The sequence below is a fragment of the Phodopus roborovskii genome, unplaced genomic scaffold (assembly GCF_943737965.1).
Source record: "Phodopus roborovskii unplaced genomic scaffold, PHOROB, whole genome shotgun sequence".
Taxonomy (NCBI): domain Eukaryota; kingdom Metazoa; phylum Chordata; class Mammalia; order Rodentia; family Cricetidae; genus Phodopus; species Phodopus roborovskii.
Genome location: NW_026126459.1, coordinates 2,485,811 through 2,506,974, shown reverse-complemented (window position 1 = coordinate 2,506,974; position 21,164 = coordinate 2,485,811). Strand labels below are relative to the sequence as shown.

At 48.9% G+C, this 21,164-nt stretch overlaps 1 protein-coding gene across 1 annotated transcript in view; it reads left to right on the top strand.

Annotated features, from left to right (window-relative positions):
* The window catches only part of Myh9 (myosin heavy chain 9), an 81,629-nt gene that overhangs the window by 23,938 nt on the left and 36,527 nt on the right, over positions 1 to 21,164 (top strand). The window contains exons 2-3 of the mRNA XM_051189297.1: positions 4,460 to 4,811; positions 9,803 to 9,959. Coding sequence (XP_051045254.1) covers positions 4,479 to 4,811; positions 9,803 to 9,959 — 490 coding nt within the window. The 5' untranslated portion in view covers positions 4,460 to 4,478. The remainder of the gene's footprint in view (positions 1 to 4,459; positions 4,812 to 9,802; positions 9,960 to 21,164) is intronic.

Genomic DNA, 21,164 nt, shown 5'->3' with positions numbered 1-21,164 from the left:
AGACCTCATGACCCAATTTCTTCTCCACAGTCCCACCTCTGAGCATTTCTGCACTGGGTGCCAAGCCATTGGTGCTTGAGCCTTGTGGGGTGGGTCCAGCCCATAACACAGAATCTGAATGGAAGCTGCCAGGGTCAGGACTGGACTCTGCCTTCCAGGCCATTGGTGACTGCTGAATCCAGCTGCATTTACCACCTTACTTTAGCTCTGGCAGTTTCTGTTTTTGATCAGAGTCCCTGTGCAAGCCAGGGCAGGGAGCCAGGCTCCCAGCTTTGAGGAGACACCCTAAAGTCTGCCTCACCAGGGCCGCAACACTGTTTCTTTTTCATAGTTCTGTGACTTAGGGCGACATTGGTGTTATAATAAAGTGGGGAACTTTGGTGGATTCCACTAAGGTGGAGGGACAAACATGCCAGGCAGACAGAGCTTAAATGAGAAGTTTTATTAAAAAGGGGAGGGAAGGGGGAAGAAGGAAAGAGAAAAGAGGTAAAGAGACAAGAGACAGAGAGAGGATAGAGGAGAAGGGGGAAAGTCTTGTCTGCCCCAGGGGAACCGCAGGAAAGAGAGCGTAAGTGGGCATGGTCTGTCTTTTAAAGAGGTTCTTTGTACCTGCGTGCAGACTGCACGGTTATGGAACCCTGGGCTGACCATTTGTCAAGTGACAGGGGCAGGCCAGCATAATGTCTGAGTCTTTACAATTGGTTGGTTCAGTGGAAATTGACACAGTGCTTGGAGGTCACACAGGTCTAAGTTACATTGGGTTTTTGAGGCCTGTTGGAGTCTTGTCTCCCTCATCTATAAAATGGATGTGGTGAAATGTGCCTTATGAAATGATTGTCAGGATGGAATGGTAGTTGAGTACTCATTAGCAAGTCTGGAGAGCAGAGGCTTTATGATGACTGTGACAACTTGAAGACTGCCAGCCTGGAATTTGGCCTTGGAGGATGTTAGACTAGTCGGGTTGTCTAGGAATGGAAAAGCTCACAGTGTCTCCACCACCATAATTTCCATTTTTCCTGGGCCAGCAATTTGCTTTCTGAATAAACACACAAATAAGTAAAAGGAGAAGCAGGCAGGGGGCGGAGGAGACAACCTAGTGGATGCTTAGGGGGAGGCTGGGGAGATGGATAGTGAAGGAACTGCATTCTGGGTTGAAAAAAGGTTTTTGGTCAACCTCTTTGCTTTCAGTTTCATCATTTCCTGAGAGTCCTAATTTAGCTTCTGGTGTGTCCTGCTCGATTATGGCCTAAAAAGGCAACAGCTTGGGTTTCTGAAGTTGGATGGGCACCCGCAGGAAGCTGCTGGGAAAAGTGCCTCAGCCCTACCCAGTCTCTAGTGGGCCAGAGCTGCTATGTCCCTTAACTCCTTGAGTGCTGCCTTCTAGCCCCTCTGAGGAGGGACCCAGTGCAGCTGCAGGAGCATCCCTTGAGTGCCAGAGCACACAGTGTCAGTGAAGTCATGTTCTAACACATACACACACACACACACACACACACACACACACACACACACACACACACACACACGGCAGCAGCTCTCTGGAAAGATGGTTAGACTGCACATCCAGGGACCACAGACATGCAGAAATGGCATGGCTGTAAACTCACTGCAAGGGGGCCTATAGGTAATAAGGGAATTCCCTCAAAGTGGTATTGAAAAACTTCTGGGATTAGCACAGTAGTAGAGTGCTTTACCTAGCATCTACAAGGCCCCAGGCTCAATTCAATTCCTGGTACTGAAAACAATAACAAAAACTTAAAAAAAAAAAAAAAAACCAAACCAAATCCTTAGCTATGTCACTCCAAACAGAACAAAACCCGCTTTGGATTACTATGTAATCATTAGTGACCCACAAAGAAGTGTTCTGAGTTTAAGCCCTGGCCCCCTATGGCCAGTGAGCTGGTAGATTTGCTTGTATGCACATCACTTGTAAATGAAGCTTTGAGATAAAAACAACACCCTGTAGGGAAATGGATGCATACAGTAAGGGAGGTAAATGTGAATCTCTTTACTCTGTCTGTGAGAAGTGTTTTCATGAGTCAAAATAGAAAGGCCCAGTAAAAAAAAAGAGAAAATGGCTTTAAAAAATTCTACATATATCAGTATTTTGCCTGTGTGTGTGTGCGTGCGTGTGTGCGCGTGTGTGTGGGCGCGTGCGCGCACACGCGCACCTGGTTCCCACAGAGGTCAGAATAGGAGATTGGATCCCCTGGATCTGGAGTTACATAGACAGTTGTGAACTACCAAGTGCATTCTGGGAGACAAACATGGACTCTTTGCAAGGGCCACAGGTATGTCCATCTCTCCAGCTCCCAGAAGACTGTTTTTTTTTTTTAATTAAAACTATTTTAAGAATGTGCATATATATTAACCCCCCTAACCGTAACCCCCCAGTCACACTTAGCTGTGGCAGTTGAAGCACAAGTATAGGACACTGCAGCCACCGAGGCAAAGGCAGATGTGGGTTAGAACCCCACTGCATGACTGAGCTGGGGATCCCGAACAGTGACTCACCCTCTCTCAGCCTGTTCTCTCTTCTCTGAATTGGAGATAAATGTTGTTTCCTAGAGAGACAGGCAGTGAGGTAGTACGCTTGATGTTGGTGGTAGACACTTTACAACTGCCCCACCTCCTGGTGTAGGGATCTTGTACAGGGCAGTGAGTGGTACAGACTCCCAAGTGTACCCTCAGGTATCTTCACTGGGTAACCCAGGCTGGCCCCTAACTCCTGGTCCTCCTGCCTTAGCTGAGGACTATAACTGTGTAGAGAAGCTGCTACATACATAGGATTTTGGAGGAGTGCAGTGATGGAGATATGTTTGAGTTCTGAAAAGGCTGGGAACCAGGAGCTGATAAAAGCCTGGGTTCTGTGTTCACAGTGGTTTGTGAGCAGAGCAGGGATGTAGTGGGGAGGCTGTTAGTCTTGGTTAGGTACCTTTTGGGAGGTAGAAGACCACTGTGGCAGACAGTTTGTCCAATGGCCTGTTCTAAATTGACAGTGCCTGGACCAAGTGCTGGCACTCTGGTGCTCACTCCATAGAAAAGGCTGAAGCACTTTACATCTGCCTGATTCTGTTTTGCTTGCTACCAGCTGACACCTGGCCCTGGCCTCTCTCTAGCTGTCCTTGCAAGATACATGGTGCCTTGTGCAGGGGTCTGAGTGGGTGCAAGGACTGCCAAGTGTCCTGGTGCTAGGTATAGATAAGGAACACCACCAGCTGAGGGAGCTGCTGAGGCTGCCAGGGTTCCCTCAACTTGCTTCCCTCTTGGGAGGGAGTTTGGGAGTACCCAGTTTCCAGGAAAACAGCCCCTGGTGGAGTGAGTAGGGAGCCCCTGAGCCTAGGTCTGGAAACCATTTAACAAGCCAGAGATGGAGGCTTGGGCAGCCAAAGCCTCCAGCCTCTTTGGCATTCAAGTCCCTTGATGCTGCAATCAGGAAACTTGAAAGCTGAGCAATGCTGGGTTTGAATCTGGGAACTTTGTGGCTTTGCAGAGTAGGGTGGCCGGATTTGATCTCAGAGAACAGAGTTTACTTGTGTCACTTTCTTACTTGTTCCAACTTTTGGTTGCTTCCTCTGGTGGCTTTGGACCCAGCCTTATAACAGGTTTCAGATCCTGGCTTTGCTTCAGCCAAAGCAACAGTCCTCTAGGGATCCCTCCAGGGATCTTGGCTTCAGGCATGGCCTTGCTAAACACAGGAAGGCCATAGACCAGGACCTGGAGTCCTCGAGCCTCTCTACAAGCCCCTGGCTTCCAGAGAACTATGCTTCCAGAGAACTATGCTTTCAGACGGGTGTCTGATTGATATACATAAATCTAATAATGCAATACATAATATATATTATATAACATATACCCATGGCATTTGTTGTTCTGTGAGGCATATTAGCTTCTCATCTTTATTCCTCAAATGAGCTTTGAAAAGAAAAGGTCACACGAGTGCTCCTGTCCCCCGACCCATTAGGCATGCCTGTTCCCTTTCATGTCATGGGCTATCCCAGAGCCTGACTTTGGTTCTGATTTCTGTCACTGTGCAGTTGTAGAGAGCTGCCATTCTGGCTAATTAGTTAGATGCCTGTGTTGTTGGAAGTATTCAGTGGTGTGGTTGTCTGTCTGCTGTCTTAGTGGTGGGCTGTGGCTGGGTCCATCTTTGTGGAGGCTCTTAACTCATCCCTACCTGTGATGGTGGTGTTTATAGAATTGCATATGTGCCGATCAAAAACTGACTTATTAATTTCTAACCAAATCTTGCTTTCAGGTGTATAGAGTAAGAAAATTCTGGAAATTGCTCAGTCTGATTATGTAGAGGGGGTGGGGACACGGAACTAGGGTTAGTATGTAAAAAAAAGAAATGCACTTTTTTAAAATTAAAAATAATAAAAAAAAGAATTTCATTGTATGGGCGTTTGTAGGGAGAAGTCTTCTGTGGCTGATGTTCTGTTACTGTTCCTCTTCCTAGGTCCTGGCCGGAAGTCACAATGGCCCAGCAGGCTGCAGACAAGTATCTCTATGTGGATAAAAACTTCATCAATAACCCACTGGCCCAGGCGGACTGGGCTGCCAAGAAGTTGGTATGGGTGCCTTCCGACAAGAATGGCTTTGAGCCAGCCAGCCTCAAGGAGGAGGTGGGCGAGGAGGCCATCGTGGAGCTTGTGGAGAATGGGAAGAAGGTGAAGGTGAACAAGGATGACATCCAGAAGATGAACCCGCCCAAGTTCTCCAAGGTGGAGGATATGGCAGAGCTCACATGCCTGAACGAAGCTTCGGTGCTGCACAACCTCAAGGAGCGCTACTACTCAGGGCTCATCTATGTAAGTGGCCCTGGGGTGGGGGTGGCGGTGGCGGTGGCGGTGGCGGTGGGGGTGGGGGTGCCAGGCCTCGAGTTAGTTGGGCGATAGGAGGGCTTTGAAGAGAGTGCCAGGTAACATGCTCACAGCTGTTGCATCCTGGTGGAGTGTTCTGTGACATAACTCTTTCTGTTCCTGCCCACCCTGTTTTTGGCCACATGTTGGAAGAACATGCTCCTACCCACTAGCCTCTGACCTCATATCTTTGTGGGCCCAGGCCAGCGTAGGAAATTCCTTCTACCTGAGTGCTGTTGTCTCCCGGCTCCTTTGTTCTTCCTGGACTACCTGGTCAACTCCAACAGCTGCTACTTTGGTTCAGTCCCATTTTGGTACTTAAGGCAGGTTTTTGCTTGGTAAAGCCTCTTTCCTAGGGTTACACTTAGAACAGAGCTGAGCTGCCAAGAGTGGAATGGTGGTGACACACCAATATTTAGTTAGTACTTGTTCCATGCCAGGTCCTGCCAAAAAAAAAAAAAAAAAAAAAAAAAAAAGGCATCAGAGTCCTAAGAACAGTGTGAGCAAAGGCCCTAAGTACACTAAAGTCTCTTTCTTCTACTGGGGCTATGATGTTTTTAGATGGATAGCTTTATCACCATGTGGGCAGTGTTGAGAGAGAACAAGGTTCCTTTTAGTGCCAGCCCCAGGGTCACCTTTTTTCTTTCTTAAACAGCCTTTGGACACAGAACATTTATTTTATGATAGATTATTGAAATCCTCAAGATGAACCAGATGCTGCATCTGCTGTCACTTGGGCTTAGACATTTCTTCGTCACAAAATGCATATCTGAATCTTCTAACCCTAACCCTAATCTGCTGTCACTTGGGCTTAGACATTTCTCCATCACAAAATGCATATCTAAATCTGCTATAGACTGTTCTTAGGTGCCCCATTTGCCAATCCCAGCCTTGGTAGTCCAGTTATACTTTCTTTCCCTTGCATTTGTCTGGACCACATTTGCCAAAGGTGGCTTCTGGAGGTGGTGGGCTTTAAAACCACAGCAGCAGTACAAACCATTCATCTTCCATGGCACTCTCCAAACAGCATTCCTTTGGCTACCTTGCTTCTGACAAGGCCAAAGAGGCCAGAAGTCCAGATTCCTCTTTTTAGTTCAGATGTTTAGGAAGAAATAATGTGGTGGTTGTTCTTCCTAAGATAGTTCTGTGTTTGACTTTGCTTCTGCAGCCACCTTGATCTTTCTCTCAAGGCCAAGCCACACAATTCAGACCCCAAGGGAATGAAATAGCTCAAGGTTTTATAGTCCTCTCATCTGATAAGTGGGAAGCCCAAGCCTCAGTGCACCAGGCTTGCTTTTGATTTGGGGGAGGTGCAGGCTTGTGTGCTGCTGAGGGCCCTGAGAGCTCCCAAGGGTCTAGCCATTGAGCTATGAGATGCCAGGTAATTTCATATTTCCTCAGGGTGCTTCCTACCCCACTGGATCGCTTCTACTACCCCAATGTGTTAAAGCCCTCAGTTGAGTTTTGGCTACTTGGGATTACACAGATGTCTCTAGCAGGTCAGACCACCACTGTGCTGATGCTAAGTTAGTCCTTCATGACAAGTCCTTGTTTTCTGCGCACTCATTGGTTCTCAGTCTGATTAGTCAGGGCCTACCAGTAAGTACATTGTCAGGTTGCCTGCTGGAAGAAGCATTTTTTGATGGATTGCTTTAGTCCATCCTTTTTATGGAAGAGTGGGAAGAATTGAGACCTGAAGAGGACTTAGATGGGATCTTATTACACAATGAGATGTTGGCAAGGGTTGAGAGCGAAATCTGCTTTTTTTTTTTTTTAAACTGATTTTATATGTATGGGTATTTTGTCTGCATGCATTGAAAATCCTTGGAAAACTGAAGTTATAGATGGTTGTGAGCTGCCATGTGGGTGCTGGGCATCAGACTTAGGTCCTGAGACCTGGGGGTTTTCTGAGAAAATGTATAATATGAATTCAAATCCCGCCCTTCAGAAGAATTATACATGAATTTTAAATTGGGAGCCTGCAGAAAAATGAAGGAAGAAAACCTTGTCTGTCTGCCCAGATAACATGGGAGCCACATTCCCTTGGTCTGGGAGTAGGGTGCTCTTAGCAGGATTGTTGCTGATGTCACTTTCACTGTGCTGTGCAGGTCTGCCCCTTGACATGGTGCTAGGGAGCCTCAATTCCTCTGTAAAGCTTCCAGGTTGCTCTCAGCCTGCAAAGGTCTGGACTCTGGCTGCCACTGTTTAAGTCCTCTACTTGGTCTCTTACTGGCGTCTCCATTTAACTGAGCTCCTGGTTGGAGAAACAAGCTAGCCACTCAACTTTCTCTTACCTCTACCTAGCTGCAAGTGGTCTATCCTTCCTACGCAGGCAATATTAGCTGTCAAAGTACATTGAGTGTTAAGTCTTTGCACCCTGTGAGTGACATACAGTGCTTCTCAATCTGTAGGTGGATGTGGTGTTCAGAAGCTAAAGGTTTTTTTCCCCCTACAGCTCTGGTGGCAGGCATTGGCTCTTGGTTTGGTTTCTTTGCTGCCCTGTGTAGGTTCCCATGTCACAGACCTTCCCCCAGGTAGCACCCCTTTGGTAGCTGGCTGGGCGGGGCTGCAGCCTCCCTCACAGCCGATAAATGTGAAGCAAGGTTCCACACTGTGACCTTAGGAACCTTCATGCTGCATTTGCCTAGCTTTGTGGGTGTCACAGACAATTCTGCACCACAGCTGCTCTGTCTTTTCCTTTGGGGGAAGTGAGACTCTGGGACAGGGGGCGATTGGGCACAAAGAGCCTCTGTGGCCTGTGAATGGAGCAACTCCCTGGTGTGGCTGCGTGGGAGCAGAGCCACTTGCTCAGTGTCTGTGTCTCCATGAGCATTTAATGTGCTCCTTCCTCCCACCTGAGCTGTGTGATCCTTCTCAGGGCTCAGCTGGCTGGTGGCCTTGGCTTTAGGGGGTTATCTCAGAGTCTTTTAGAGCCCTCTGCAGTGTCATCTGCCCATCCAGCTGTCCAAAAAATGGTCCTAATGACCCTCTGTCCCTTTCTGTTTCTGCCAGCTGTTTCAAGCACCTGGCTTTGTGCATACTCTTTATGTGGGACCATGTGTCCTTGGCTTTTATCTGGCTGAGGATCCTAGAGTATAGGGTCCCCCCCCCCCCACACACACACACAAGGCTGAGAACAAAGTCCAATTGTTTGGAGATCCAGGGATGACCTCACTATTTTTCTGGCCTTCTTGTCCCCACCTGATGCCATCTGACATGACAGGATACTACAAGATGACCTTGTTCCCTTCTTCCTTTTGCAGCACGCAACTCAGTGTCACATTTGGGTTTCTTTATTTTGACCTTCCTGGTCCCTTGAAAGTAGAGTAGCTGGAAGGAGAACACTTGGCTGAAGCCCCCCATCCTACTCCCACAATTCCCTAGGAAGAAGGAAGTCTTCCTTAGTGTCTGGGGTCCTCTGAGCTTTGTCCTCAGCATAGCTTTTTTTTGTTCACAGTTCTAAGGAGAACTTTTGGTCAGTGCTGGGGAAGAGCCCTGTCTTCATGCCTGGCTTCTGTGCGAACCTCTGAGTGGAGCCTTACTAGAGGAGGCACAGGAGCTGGATGCATACCACGACCAGTCCCCCAGATAGATGGGCTGCTCCTGGATCAGGGGATAAAACTGTATAGTGGAGATGCAGGGAGCAAAGGATGACGAGGAGGTTGGCCTTAGCCTTCTTGAGGCCTGACTTGAGACCTAAGTTCATCATGCCTTGTGACCTTTGACCGTCCTTAGACGAAAGGGGCAGTTTTGGTGTGGAGTCTGGTGTGCTGAGCCTCCCTTCCTTCCAGCTTGAGATAATTTTCCCAAGAAGATAGTGCTGAGGTTGCTATTGCTGTTTGAAGATATCCATGTCTTCCAAACTTGAGTATCCCTGGGTGCCCTTCCTTGGCAGGGACTGTTCTTGTGTGCTTGTTAGGAGTCTATCATCTGTGTGCTTGGAAGGAATAGGGAGGTAATGTGGCCATTTCCTCTAGAAACATGGAGAAATGAGCTGTGTAAGTTCACTGTAGGAAGCAGCTTTCCCGAGCCTCAAATAGCAGCTCTCCACCACGGTGTGTTCCTACTCCTCAGCATACAGCAAGGTGCCAACTTCTACCCATGCTCTTTCTATAGATTGGGAAGTGGAGGAAGAAGGGTAAGGGCTCTACCCCCTGTGCCCCAACTGGTATTTGAACTCAGGGTATCTACTCCAGGGCTTTGCATTTTAAGGTCAAAGCAGACCTAGAACATTGGTCATATTGTAGGTATCTGGCATTAAGGGTCTTGACAATTTTGAGTTTCTGTCCCTGGAAAGGGCTTTCAGAGGATCCAAAAATGGCCTTTATGTTTTTGAAGGATTTGCACTGGAATACAGGGCATGAGCCAGCTTTTAGCCATTGAGGTATAGGATGAGCTTTCCCAGTAATAGAAGGCTACAGTGAGTGTGTCAATGTAGAATAACTTGTGCTTCTTTGTAGTTTTCTGAGATACATTGAATCCTTTATTTATTTTTTATATATCTCTCACAATGACAGACACATCTCTTATTGTCCTTGAATCTGGGTTTTTTGTTTTTCAAGACAGTTTTCTCCCCATAGCCCTTTCTGTCCTGGAACTCAAACGCGGCTGCTCTAAACTCAGAGACTGGCCTGCCTCTGTCTCCTGAGCACTGGGATTAAAGGCGTGTGCCACCATGCCTGCCTGGAATCTGAGTTTTTCAACTGGACTTTGTATATTTTTATATGGACCTTGTCTGATAGACACTTGTCAGCATACAAAGCCAGTAGCCACCTGTGTTGAGAGAGTGCCAGTACTCCAGCAGGAACAGGAACACCAGAGAGCACTTTCTCTCTAGGCTGAGTTGTGGCCTTGCAAACAGGGGACACTCAGTCACACCAAGGTCAGATGCTAACGAGACTTAGACTTGCTAACCCATTGCCTCCTGTTGCTTTCTGTAGACCTATTCCGGCCTGTTCTGTGTGGTCATCAACCCTTATAAGAACCTGCCCATCTACTCAGAGGAGATTGTGGACATGTACAAGGGCAAGAAGAGGCACGAGATGCCACCCCACATCTACGCCATCACAGATACTGCCTATAGGAGCATGATGCAGGGTGAGTGTTTTGGGGGCACTAAGGCCCTCACCTGGCCTTTCTTGGGGCTCCCTCCACTTAGAGCCGGTCCATACTTACTGTCCCATTTCTCTGGTGGCTGTATATGGGGCAGTGCATCATGGAGGCTGATATATAATCATATAAGAGCCAGGACCAATGGCTATGTAAAGGATATGTTTATATGTTGATAGACTGTTCTAGAAACTTCCAAGACCACTTCCTGGTTTTTTTTTTTTTTTTTATAGCATACTCATCCTTCTCACAGTTGCCTGCACCAGCTTTTGTATCAGTTCCTCCCTCGTATTCTCCCTCTTTTCCCCTTGGTTGTTCTTCACACACAGTTGGAGTGCATCCCTTTACAAAGAACAGATGTGAAGTCTCAACTTGGTGGCTGACTCTTGCACTTGCCTGTGTTCTCTGTTGTGTCACAGGGCTTTGGGAGGATGCTTACTTAATTCCTTCTCCTCTTGGCCACACCCCTTGGCTACTTCCTGGCTAAACTGACTGACAGGTCACCCATTACCTCTATGTTTCTGAGTTCCTACCTTTTCCCCGTCTCCCTGGTGTGGGGCATTCTCCCACTCCCTGCCTTTCCTTCAGGTGCCCCTCTGTTCATTTAGGCTCCTTCCTCCCCTATCTACTCAGCTGTCTCCATGGTCCTCTTGCTCCTGCCTGTGGGTGCTCCTTTTAGACGCATTCTCAGCCCTGGGCTTTTCATTCAACCACTAGAGTGGTTTCTGCTGTCAGTGCCTTGCTATGTGCTGCTACTGTCCCTGATCACTATGAAGCAGTCTGTCTGTCCTCACATGCTGGTACTAGAAGCCAAGAACCTAGGCTTGTCACACACTTTCCTATCCTCATCACCTTTCCCAACTCAGTTGACACTTTGGGTTTTGTTCTTTGGGTTCTGAGACAGTCCTTCACTATGTATCCCAGGTTGGTCTTGAACTCAGAATCCTCTTGTCTTGAGCTTCTCCATGCTTGATTTCAGCCTACTTTGTAGGTGTTCTTTCTGTTACTGCTTCTGGTTCTGTTTTCTTCTTACTGTCTCAGCTCTGACCTTAGGTTCAGCTTTGCAACTCTTTGTACTGTTGGCCTCTTAAACTCTGTTCTGTCAGAGCCTCCGCCTGCCAGCTGACCACTTTTCAAGACTGTAGTTAGAGTTAGACACCTGGAGAACCTTCATACCCTCCCTACCCCCTGCTACCCTCTGCCGACTCTGGGAGCTCCATGTGTTTCTCTGGCAGGTCTTTCTGCTTCAGAGCAGACTTGCTTTACCTGCACACAGTGGCGAGGCACTGCTGCTCTCTGGAGCCCTCTGTCCCCTAGGGAGAAGACTCACACCAGCTTTGCATCAGACCCTGGCAATGCTTTGTTGGACTCTGGTATTTTAAACTTTTATTTTCTCTCTTCAGATCAAGCCCATGCTACCGTTATATTCTTAGGTCATTGCCAAGTCCCTGGCCTATGCAATCTGGACTCAGGCCTGACTCCCAAACAGAATGGCTGGTTTGTTTTGGAAGTGATCTCTTTTGCATTCTTTGTTCTTTAAGCACAACAGTCCATCTGGGCAGCGGTGGTAATGCCTGCGCCTAATATTAACTTTGTTCAGGTTTAGTGGTTTAAAATGGCAGTGTGCACCCCTCACTCTGCCCACAGTTCTGTGTACAAGGTACTTCTCAGTCAGGTTATTAATTAGGCAGGATGTGCAAGTTTGGCCTAGCCTTTGGCTTACGTTCACATCTATCAGGATTCCAACCCTTTGGTTTTAAAGCGGATGCCTGTTTGAAAGTGCTAATGAGAGCAGTCTGGTGGGAGAACATTTTGTGAGATTCCATAGGAGTCTGAGTCTCTGTTTCTGGGTTATGAGTCACTTTCCCTTGGCTCCCCAGCAGCACACTCTGAGCACACTGGGGTCTTCCTGAGTAGGACGTGTTCTCTTTCTTTACCAGGGTTTCAGCTGTCCCCTTCTAGGTGAGCATGGGAGAGTGATGGAGAGGAGCTCATTGGAGCCAGCAGCTTGTCATTGGAGCTGGGCTCTCAGACTCTCATCACATAACCTGTGGGCTCTTTCCCAAGAGAGTTAACCAAATTTCATTTATTCAAAAGGGGAAAGTTTGGGGAAGGATTTCTGAAGGTCACATAGATTGGAAATGGTTAAGAGCAAGTCTTGTCCATAGCAGAGCAGCCTCATCAGGGAAGGATCCTGCCTGGACCACGAGAACAAGACAAGGGGGAGGGAACAGTTGTCAATATGGAGACCTATAAGCCCAGTGCTTCTCCATGCCTGTGATGTTGCTGGGGTCACATGTTCTATCACCCTCAGCCTGAGAAGCCCCCACTTTGCTTCCCATTTTGCTTTCGACTTGCTAGAACTCTTCAGCCCCCAAGTGGACCTACTAAGCACATTCTAAGCTTTTGAAAAGTTCCTTGTTGTACACAGTGAGCCCACAAAGCCTTTTGCAGTAGGTGTCTTCTTGTTCTTGGGGCATGAAAGAAGTTAGTCACACAAGCCTGCCTGTGACACCATTGGTCACTAGTAGAGAGTGTTTCTAAAAGGGACCCTGGATTCATACCCTAAGCCAGGTATTAAAGGTGGTCCCTTGGTCTTCAGGCTGTTGGAGCCTGTTACTGTGTGTTTTGGGGTGAAGTCTTAGAGCTTGCTGCCCACCCTGTGGGGGAGGGGCAGGTTTGCTTTGTTTCCCCCCCCCCTTCCCCATCTTAACAGGTATAGCCAGATGGTTCCTCTTCTGTCTCCCCTCCCCCAAGAACTAGGCAAAAATTTCCTTCCTGAGTTGGCTTATGACAAACTAGCATTTATTCTGCCAAATAGGGTAGTTGGTGGCTTTGTCTGGGGACTTTTATGAGACAAGCTTTTTGATACTCCCAGGGCCCTCTCTTGTCTTCAAACCTTTGGTGCTAGGGTTTGCTTCTATAGTCTTTGTCACTGCCTGTGGCTCTTTCAGTTTCATCCTGGTTTGGATTTGTGATTGTAAACTACTTTACCTGTTTGTCAGATTATACCAGGCTTTCTCAAGTATGGCATTGGGGACACTGTAGGATGCATAGTAGTATTTTGGCCTCTTTTCTTCATTCTCTCTAGTTGGGACAGAGATATCCCCAGCCACTTCCATTAGATGTTGTCCCATGGACAAAATTGTCCCCAGGTGAAAAAAATCCCTGGACTAAGCTTTACAGATAGATTTTACTGTGACTGTTAATTCCGGTTAATCAGTGGTTGTCTGGACCCTGTACTGTTAAGGCTTTGAAACCCAATCTCAAAGAATTCTGGGATAGATTACTATTGTTTGTTATGGGCACAGGATAGGGCATTGGAGTGTATGGAGTCCGGCTTAGGCCACACAAACAGGTGATAGAAAATGCCAGGACACAAAAAGGGTTATCTTACCCAGTTCTTGGAGGCCCTGGCAGTCCAGATAGATAGAAAAGACATAGATGCATAACAAAGCAAGCTGCTGCTGCTGCTGCTGCTAGCCAGTGCCAATGCAGTGTCAACAGGTGTCAGGTGTCTTGGAGTTCAAGGAAGTTGTGGCGGCAGAGGCTGGTGTGGCAAACAAAGAGATGCACTGTGGAGGTAGAGACCATGGGAACCTTGGCCTGTCTATGTTAATAAGTGGTTATGGTGCAGCCCAGACGTGCCTGCACAGTTTTGTTTGTTGTTTTTACTCTCCAGTCTTGGGTTTAATTAAAGTTGTGCTTGCATGATGGTCTTACCACTCTAACTCTGGCTCTCCACTTGTTTTATTTTTGCTGTCTTGGTTATTAAGAAGCATTTCAGCCTTAGGAACCAGGTGAGAATGCTAACTTGTGTTGCTGCTCCCAGCTTGTAGGGTGCAGGTGCATCCCAGGGCAGGAACAGGGGCTGCCTGTGGAAGTCAGGCAGCGGACCCCTGGGGCTGGGGGAGGGATGCTTTTGGCCTTCTGGGGCCCTTGTTGGTAAGAGAGAGTGTTCATCTGGTCAGTGAGATCAGTTTGAGCTCAGTTGTCTAAATGCAGGTAGAAAAGAATCTATGTTATTAGCTCCCAGCCAGGTCTGGTTCACTCTCAGGGAGGCAGCAGAGTTGGCTTGCATAGCAGGCCTGCCCCTTGCACTGTGCTATGTTCCTCTCCATCCCTTCTTGGCTTCTCTATGGAAGCTGCCCTGCAAGTGGTTGGTTACTGAGCAGTTGCTCCAGTGCCCAGTGATGAACATGTTCCTTTTGGTGGTTGACTGACCTTGCTGGGTAAACAGTGAGAGTGAGGTTTGTGTGCCACCTTCCCACCCAAGCATGGTCTCCCTGCCTCACAGGTGAAGGGATGGGCTCAGGTTCATTAGTTGATGTGTCATCCATGGGAACTGACAGGGTTGGGGGTGGGGGGTGGGTCTCTTAAGTCTTTGAACAGGAGATCATGGCTATTGTTGGCCCTCTTCTTTTCTGGCTAGTCCTTGAAGGAATTCTTCCCAAGTTAGGGTGGGAGGTGCAGCTGGTTCCAGGGTCTCTCCAGGAAAAGCCCTCAGCTTATTAGACTTGGAGAGTATTTTAGGTCTTGAGTGGCAGCTTTGGAGCTGGAGCAGTGGGAAGCCACAGATGTGATGGCTCCACTTAAGCAGGAATGTGCAGGCCTGGAGGCCTGATCCTGACCAGCCTTCTCACACAAAGGCCTCACTGTCTGATAGGGAGGTGTGGATCCAGCTCTGTGCCCCACGGTGTGCTTTAGGAGGCAGTACGGTTTCCCTGAGGAGGGCCGTGCCCTGTGTCTATGTGAAGTGGTCCTTGCTTAGAGCTAGCTTCATGCCTCCTATGTGCTGTGTATTGTAGACTGTTTACCCATGCAGACACAGGTCCTGCCCAGAGGATGCTGACTGGTACCCAGAAGTACCAGATATCAGCTCCTTGAGATCAGTGAGCATCTCACATAGAGGTGATGTGTCCTGGAACTTTGAGGGCTGCTGGGATAGGCACGGGGTTAGAAAACCAATTAGCACTTTGTAGGCTACAGCCAAGGGTCTTCTGGGACCCTCAGCTGTAGCTGTAGTTTGGACCAGATAGAGTAGGACTTTGCTTTTTTTTTTTTTTTTTTTTTTTTTGCTGATTGGCCAGCCTGGCTATGTATGGCACAACAATATACCATGATAGAGTCTTTGTTTTTCTCTGCCTCTCAACTTTGATGCAACTAAGGTGGCTAGGCTAGAGAGTTTCAGGAGTAGGGCAGTGTTGGCCTGTGCAGCTGGTACCTAGAGAAGGGCAGTAGGAGACTGAATACACAGCCTCTGTGGGGCCTTCCCAGTGCCCAGTCCTGACACCCCCTCCAGCCTGTTCACTACTGTCAAATGAGCAGGTACTTTTTCCAGGGGCTTCTTAGTCTCAGAGCCACAGGCATAGACTGTTCACTGTGTCTCCAGAAGGCCTTCAGCCTTGCAGCAGTAATAGCCTCTGTGGATCTTGTAGGAGAATGTCATTTTGTTCCAGATGTGTGTCCCTATTGCTGGTGGGCCAATAGAGACACTGAGGCACACAAGCCCCCCACCTACTTCTACCACAGTTCTGGAGCTAGGAGGCTGCTTCATGCTGCTCCCTTGATGGCAGGTGTGCTTCTGGAGTGAAGCTACCTTGTTATAATCTCATCAGTTTCATTATTTTCCATTCAGGTTCTTCTTTCTAAAGAGAAGTGTGTGTTATGTAGGTTCTTTGGTTGGTTGAACCTGGTATTGAACCTGGTATGTGACCTGGGAATCAAGTGATCAGCTGAGCTGAATCCCTAGCTGCCTTCCATCCAACTTAACAATGGTGTGTTTCCCCCCTTCCCCTATGACCCTTCTCCCTGTGCTTTGATCTGGGCCAGCAAAGCTGCTGTGATAGTAGTTGGAGACGTGACCGCATAATTTTGTTAGTCCATCCATCCTCACCCCCTCAAAAAAGGTAAAGTTCACCTGTAGGGGCTGGTCCACTGGTCCAGTGGTTAAGAGCAATGGCTGCTCCTCCAGGGGACCAGAGTTGAGTCCCCAGCATCTACATGGTGGTTCCCAGATGTCAGTAACTCAGTTTTAGGGGATTTAATGGCCTCTTTGGTCTTAGGACAACAGGCACATAGACATACGTACAGGCAAATAACCCACCTTAAAAAAAAAATCCACCTGTAAAATCCAGTGGGCAGACCACATTTGCTTGCTGTCAGCATTGCTGTACCAGCGTGTGTCCTGCTCTCCCAAGCCCTGGCAGAGACTGCAGTGGGGCCGTGGCCCAATAGACAGTGCTGTGTTCAGAGAAGACAGACTCTCTCCTTCCCCGTTGGCTTTCTAGAGTGAAGCTATCAGATGAGAACAAAAATAATTCTCTGAAGCCAGAGAGAGATGAACAAGTGGGCGGCCTGCACACGTAAAGTTCCTGTAGTCTTGACCCCCAGGGTATCAGCTCAGGATTGACTTCCAAGGACCTAAGATGTTTTTTTTAGCATCCAGGCAGTATATCTTAGGGGAGTCACCCCTGTTCATAATCTTGTCTGTCCGCCTTCAGCTGGTCCAGAAATACAGTGGTGCCAAGGCCCAAGCTGAAAGAGGGTGTGCAGCTGTGCTCCTGTGGCATGCCTCCAGCATACCTCTTACCAGATTGGCAAGGCTACCAGAGGGCCAGGCATCTTGAAGAGCGCCACACGCTGCCACTCTTCTTGCTGGTGTCCTGGCTTGTCCTGGGGTGGTTGAGTGCTTGTGTGCTTTGTGCATCAGTTCTCCCTGAGCCTTGCCTGACTGTCCACCTGGCTCCTGTCTGTCCTGTTCTCCTTTTGCTCCTTCCTCAAGAGTACAGCTCTGCAAAACCATCACCCATGGCTCCTCACCCCTTTTCCAGGATCCAGCAAGGCCCCTGTTTCCACCGAGCAAGGCAGAGCTGGCCAGGGTGCTTCCTGATGGCATTTGCCATGGGCATTGGGCTCTCAGGTGGTTTTGGATTTCCAACCTGAGAAACCTGTTGGAGCCACCTGTGCCAGGTGAGCTGCCAGTCTGGAAGATTTCTTCTCAGCCTTGCTGGCAGAGGAGTGGAAATAGTTTGTGCACCCGAGTTTTGATGGTGTGTCTGGCCAAGAGAAGGCTTGTTTGGGGTCTCATTTACTCTTAGCACAGTGAAGGTCAAGTCATCCTGGGCCTGACAGGGAGGGCTGCCTAACTCCTGCCCTTTGCACCTGGGGCCCAGGCTTCTTGGATCAGGTCTTCCTGAGGAGCACAGATCACGGGGCCAAATCCATTTGTCCCTAGCAGGGATTGCTGCTGAGTGAGCAACTACCGGTATGGCCTGGACTGTGTTGTGTGATTAAGGACCCCTGGCAAGGGGCTTCCTTCTTAAAGGGCTGCCTGCTGGAGACTGCTGGAAGAATTCTGTTCAGCCTGTCTGCAATTTCTGCTAATACATAGGAAGTGGTTTTTGCACCCTTTATTCTCACCTTTCTGTCTGCTTCCCAAGGGCGTGTCACCTAGGCTGTGATTGAGGTGGCTGGGCAGAAGGCATCAGAGCTGTTCAAAGGCTCGCTCTCATCATGCATGGCTCTAGCCTCTGTAAGTGCTTTTACTGGGAAAAGGGCCTGCTTGAGTCAAATTGTCAGGTTCCCCAGGATCGGAGGCCTTATCTCCAGGCCACACTAAAGTGTTCCCATTTTTTATATGCATTTCATATGCTTTGCATAGTCCTTTGCGCTTTGACTTCCTGACACACAGGTGGTAATCCAGAGACATGACTCCAGAGTTTCAGTGTCTGCCCAGGGTGACCCAGTGCAAAAGTCACCTAGCCTACACAGTCTGCACATAGCCACCTTCATGTCTGTTGTGTAATTTCTCCAGAGCACATTTGGAGGGGGGCTGCTTGTCATGGTCCTGACTCAGAAGCATGTTGCCTAGTCTGTTGCCATCCATTGTTGGCCTCCCTTGACCATACCTGCTTCTTAGCCCCAGAGAACCCAGTGGACTTGGAGATGGGGCTTCCTCAGACAGGGCACTCACCCAGCTATGGCCTTACGACAGTTCCTCCTGAGAGGTACACTCTGAGCCTGGCCATGAGTCACTTCTAGCAGCGGCCTGCACCCTTCCTCCTGTACTTCCTGTCTGGCTGATGTCACCACTGTGCTAGTAGTCTCAAGGCTCACGGCCTTTTATGGACAAGAATCAGCAGTCATAGCTCCTCTCACAGAGGAAGTGAGCCATAGCATGTTCTCCCCAACCCCCCATATGTGTAGGAATCTAAATGCCTGGGACAAAACACCTCCAGCCAGGCCTCAGGCATTTTCCTGAGTTAGCTAGAAACCTGTCTGCTCAGGGTGGCAACATCAACTCTGTGACCTCATTCCATGGATTCAGCTTCTGAGTTTAAAGTCAAGTCAGGGGTGGGAAGAGCCTGATTCCTGAGTGTTTCACTCACCAGAGCCTTTCTTGTGTGTGGTTCTGGAAGGCTCTTTTGGGAGCTTGGAGATGTATTATGGGGGTGGTCAAGGATAGCATCCTGATGAGACTCTACCTTTCATCTCTCTCTGCAGGTCTTCAGGCAGACCCTGTTCATTCTCAGAGGTCTCCAGGGCCACAGCTAATAATGGCTTCCTTTCTAGCTGCTGTGGGTGTATGACGGGGGTGGTCAGACTGCTCTCTGCTCAGGGCTTTGTGAATATTCTTACCGAGGAAAGGCTGCAGTTGAGAGAGTTCTGAGGCTCATAGTTCTTGCTGCCTCTTAGCCCACAGCCTCTGAGGTGGGGTCCTGGGTGGTTCAGAGCCTGTGTTTCTATGGTTATGCTGGTGGCTGTTAACTACCAGGTCCCAGGGTAGAAGACAGACAAAAGGGCATTTCAGATAAACTCTGACCATTTAGCTGGTCTCTGAGATAGATGACAGTGTGGGTGAGACAGGGCTGCTGGCATAAGTGTCAGGGAGAGGCCCTGCCACTGGGATGACAGGCAGCAGATGAACAAGCTCAGGCCAAGAGCCCACCACCTGCTGGGAACTGATGCTCTGAGCTCAGGAGCAGGTTTCTAGCAAACCGCTGTGAGAGAAGCTGGACCAGGCAGGCAGTCACACTGCCAGCTAGCTTCCTCCTGCCTTACCTGACCAGGAGGCCAGGAGGTACACTGAAAACTTCCAGAGAGGGTTGTATGTGTGAGTCACTCTAGGCAGGTGGCTCTATAGTGCTGAATGTTGGGGGCCTCACCTGAAGGGAGGAGGGGTCTCTTGGCAGCTCTTCTTAGTGAAAGCACTGGCTCAGCAGAGTCTGGCACAGCAGGTTAGGATTCCTTTAAACTTGTGTTTGGGCTATTCGTGGCAGAAACAGCCTCTGGAAGTTGAGAGGAAAGGACAAGGAGGAAGAGCTCAGGGTGGTGGGTAGCTTGAGTTTCATGTTATCTGTCTCCCGGGGTTAAGCTTTTGGAATGTGTGCAGGCCTCTGTGTATGTGTAAGTGCATATCTCACACATCTGAACGTGTGCTCCATGCACTCATATGTTCCTGCTTACACGTGCATACATTCTTGTGCACCAAGGCACACACCTGTATGTATGCAAGTATGCTGTGTGTATACAGGACCGAGCACAGCTGTCCAATGTTTGTTTCTATGAATGTATCTATGTGTGTACGCCTGTGTGTTGGCCACCCGGCTTCCTGTTCAGTAGCAAAGTCTCTGACTCCTCCTTGCACGGTTAAAGGAATTCCAGTCATCCAGGGACTGGGCCTGGACAGCCTTGGGAAACAGTTCCTTTTGCAGGAGAATGTTTCCTTTTATGGTAGCACCAGGCCCTTTCTGCTCATGCTTCGCCAGCACACGCAGGTACATTCTTGCCTGCTCTGGAGCGGTGACTAAACATGCCCGCTTGCAGCCACAGCTGGGGCCGACCACAAGGAGCTGCTAGGGGAGGGCAGAGCCTGGGATGACAGAAATGCTTGCTCCAGCCTCATGGGCCACACTGCTATTGGGGAGGGAGGGGTGAAAATAGCTAGCTCTCTTGCAGCCCGGTCACTTCCTGCTTTTTTCTGTATCCCTGCCTGCCTTGTGGAGGAAGGCTCTACTCTGTTCTGCCGTAGTCCTTGTTGGGTTGAAGAACATATGTTTTTGGAAACACAGGGCAAGGTCGGGGGAAGGTTGATCTCCCCCTTCTTGCTTTCTCCATGAGTGGTTCTCACGGAGGTGGGATAGTTTGTGTGAGTGTGAATCACGGTGTTCCTCCATACTTACACTCCAAGGCAATTTCTTTTTTCTCATCTTTTGGTTTGCCTCAACTATATAGTTCACCCTGGCCTTCAAATCCACAGGGGTTCTGCTTTGGCCCCCAAGTGCCTGGCTTGGTGGACATTTCTTGAGATTAGGATGAAGGCTGCAGCTGAGGACATGGACAGCTGTTGCCCCTTTAGGGTGTTAGACTTCTTTTCCCGGCTTCCTATCTTGGAGTCCAGCCTTCTTCCTGCCCAGCCAGTTGACAGAGTGGGTATGGCAGTGTATACTCAGCCCTATATGCTCAGCTAGAAAGCTTACCTACAGGAGGGCAGGTCATCTGCCTGGTCAGTCTGGTGTTGGATGGCTAATTCTATGTCCTGAGGCCACACACACAGAAAGCCATGAGTCATTCTCCCAGCACCTTGTCACATGGAGCCCTGAGCTAGAGCGAGAGCCAGGAGTGCCCATCATGAATGGCTAGCATCTACTGTTGGGCAGTGCTGGTTCTTCGAGCAGCCAACAGTTCCCCCTGATTGGTTCTCCTGTTTACCCCTCTGCCACTGCTGATAGTGGCCCTTCTGGAGCTTAGCACCAGGTCTGTTTTATGTGTTGTATTTATCAAAATAATCACAAAGGGGAGTGAGTTTCCAGTATACCTTGTGCTATGGAGATCCATAGTCAAGTACCATATTGTAGTTCAGATGTTACCAAACAGCATGACCGCTTTGCCTCTATAGGGTTTAAAGTGGGACACTCAGCACCCACCTGAGTTGGCAGATTGTCCTGGAATGTGACAACCCAGCTTAACTTTCAGAGCACTGGGCACTGTCCCTTAGCTTTCAGTGTACAGTTGTCCCCACATGCAAAGAGGGACATTCACATCCATCCCTCCTTGTTGAGTGGTTCATGAAGCTAGGGTGGCTAGTGGATGATCCTGCCACTGGTGTCACAGACACTGGCAGAGGCTGTCATTCATCACTGGCTCCCTCATTCCCTCATTGCACGCCTTTCATGGGCCAAGCACCATGCA